This window comes from Gekko japonicus, unplaced genomic scaffold (genome assembly GCF_001447785.1).
Source record: "Gekko japonicus isolate JY-2015 unplaced genomic scaffold, Gekko_japonicus_V1.1 scaffold3302, whole genome shotgun sequence".
Lineage (NCBI taxonomy): Eukaryota > Metazoa > Chordata > Lepidosauria > Squamata > Gekkonidae > Gekko > Gekko japonicus.
The window spans coordinates 70,283-72,987 of NW_015173237.1; the positions used below are offsets into that span (position 1 = coordinate 70,283).

At 54.9% G+C, this 2,705-nt stretch overlaps 1 protein-coding gene across 1 annotated transcript in view; it reads left to right on the plus strand.

Moving 5' to 3' along the window:
• The window catches only part of HUWE1 (HECT, UBA and WWE domain containing 1, E3 ubiquitin protein ligase), a 126,549-nt gene that overhangs the window by 38,786 nt on the left and 85,058 nt on the right, over positions 1-2,705 (plus strand). The window contains exon 21 of the mRNA XM_015422763.1: positions 2,520-2,577. Within this exon, the coding sequence (XP_015278249.1) occupies positions 2,520-2,577 (58 nt within the window). The remainder of the gene's footprint in view (positions 1-2,519; positions 2,578-2,705) is intronic.

Below are 2,705 nucleotides of genomic sequence, written 5' to 3' on the forward strand. Positions count from 1 at the left end.
AAAAAGAGCAGTTATTGTTAGAGCTCTCTCGGCCCCACCTACCTCACAGGGTATCTGTTGTGGGGAGGGGAAAGGAGAGGAGTTTGTAAGCCACTCTGAGACTCCCTTGGGTAGTGAAGGGTGGGGTATAAATCCAATCTCTTCTTCTCTTCTCCATTATGAACTCTATGTTTTAAAGAATCCCGATGCAAGGTGGTCTCTCCGTTCTGGGAAGCTCTCGAATGATCTGTCAAGGGTCCGACAGCCTATTGCAGTCTATGGAGCTAGGCTTTCCTTTACCAGCATTGAGGCAGGGGTGGGTGGGAGGTGGACGGCTCTTCCAAGTGGAGTCCAGTTTCATGCAAGTGCTTATGTGTAATATTTTATTTGTTATTCAAATTTATATTTTGCCCTCAGGGCAGGTCACAACTAGTGTTCCCTCTAAGCTGTGGAGACTTGTGAGCAAAAATCTCCTGGCATTAAAGTTGTGAGCTAGCGATTTGGCTACTACATAAATCAGTTTGCTTCGGAGCCACCTCCTTCCTGAGCGAAGACCAGAATGTGTGAACCGGAGGCTAAAAAACTGTGAACTAGCTCACACTAACTCAGCTTAGAGGGAACACTGGTCACAACACAATATCGCAATCGTATCAGAAGTTTCAGGCGTATGAACAATTAAGGCAACTTAAAACAACATAAATTAAAACAGAGCACACCATTTACCCTTCTACAGAGGTTTCCGCCTGGTGCCATTGGTTTTTCGGATTTCTTAACCTGGTTTTGTAGATGTGACGGGTACAGGAGCAAATACTACTGACCCCTTTGGTTCTTTTAAGCGTAGTTGGCAGACGAGCCTTTTGTTCTTTTCATGTGCATGGGTGGAGGGGTACTTTTGTTGCAAAAGTTTCTGGACACCGCCGTGCATTTAATGTGCTGTTTGGTAGGCATGGCCTAGATTGAGGCAGATCGGTGGCTGGGCCTTTGTGGGAGCTCCACAGCTCTACCGGCAGAGCCCTGTGAATGCACCGGAGGGGGGGGGGGGGGGGGGGGGGCTGCATCCTGCTAGTGCCTGCGAGCCAAGATCACTTCCATAAGTCCGGGCTGAGAAGGGAAGGAACGACTTTTTGGGCCCAGCTGCCCTCGGCTGGGCCAGCGTAGGGCAGGCTCATACTGCAGGCCTCTTTAAACATTTTTGGCGCCACTCTGCTTGCTCCTTGGCACCCCGATCCCAGCGGCAGCTGAAAGCCCTTCTCAGAGGCTCTCTTGGCTCAGAGGTTCCCTTGGCAAAACTCTCCCTCCGCTGCTGAGCGCCTGCCAGCTGTTTCTTTGTAAACTTGTGAACTCTGAAGTTTCCTGTCGGTGGGGTTTCTTAACCCCATCGACTCCCAGTTAGATGGTGCGTCCCGTGATGGTGCATTTTTGTGATGCTGTGCTGTGGGCGGGTGCCGCGGAGGGGAAGGCGCTGCCCTGAATTTGGCGCCGGCTGGCCCAAAGATACCCTGATGGTTTTGGAAGATCGGGGTAGGGAGGGACTCTGTAACTGGGGGAAAGGCCACATTGGAGAGTTCAGCTTACAGGCAAGCTGGCTCTGGGCGCCCGTTTACAGAGGAGAGACAGCTCTGAAATAAAGCCGCCTCTGCGTTCACGTTGCCAGTTGAGAGCGGACGTTGGGCCTCTTGCGTGCACGCAGATGAGAAAGGGGTTAAACTTTCTGCTAACCCGGGGAAGCGGCCATGTTTCTTCTGGCCGAACGCGTGGGGCCAGATTTCCGTTGGCTTGCCGGCTGCCGTGTGGCAGGTGCTTGGTGGGCCTGGAGAGATCCCAGCGCTCTGCTGAGGCCCTCCTCGTCTGCGTCAGATTTTCTTTCCCTCTCTTCTTCCTCCCCCCCCCACTGAATCCTGCACCGAGCATGCCCGTGACGTCACTGCCTGACTCTTCCCCTCCTCCTCCTCCTCCTCAGCTCCATTTTGCTGCAGAACTCCATGGCGCCTGCCCTGGCAGTCGAGCCTTCATGGCCCCTGCCACACTCCCGTCTTTAATCCAGCCCAAGGGCCAGCAGCCAAGATGGGCAGCACCACCTCCTTCCTCTCCTTGCCTCGTTACGGCCTTTCTTCCCCAACGTTGGCACCTCTGCCGCCCCGGTGCATTCTGGGCAGCCTTAGGCGCGGTTTTGCCGCAGCCCTGGCGCAGGGCCGCTCCTCCGGGTTTCTTTTTGTCGGAAGGGGCTGGGTGAACAGCGGCGATTCCTGCCCATGGGACGTTTTGCAGGAGGCGTTTCTGCCTAAAGTCTGGGATGCGAGAGCTCGGATCTTTCGTGTGTAACCGTTTGGTCTTAAGGGCCAGCGGGGATTTCCAGTAGTCTCCCATCTCGCAACTGGTCGTGGAAGAAGCCATTTGGTAGCTGCCGGGAAATGCCTCGGGCGGCCTCTAGCATGGGAAAGCTTGGCTCTAAGCTCACCTCTCTGCCCCCTGCGCGTGAAGGGAGAGAAGCCCCATTGGAGGCTTGGACTGCTCGAGGTAACGGGCGTTTCCCTTTTCAGGGTGGTCGGCACGGAAGAACGGATACCCATCCCGCTTATGGATTACATCCTCAATGTGGTAAGTTCTCTAACGGTGGTGGGTGGTGGGGGAGTGGCGCTGAAGGGGCAGACCCAGGAAGGACGGGTAGAGAGAACTCCAGATGCCCACAACCTGTATTGTGCCCGGCATCATCTCTCTCCCCCCCC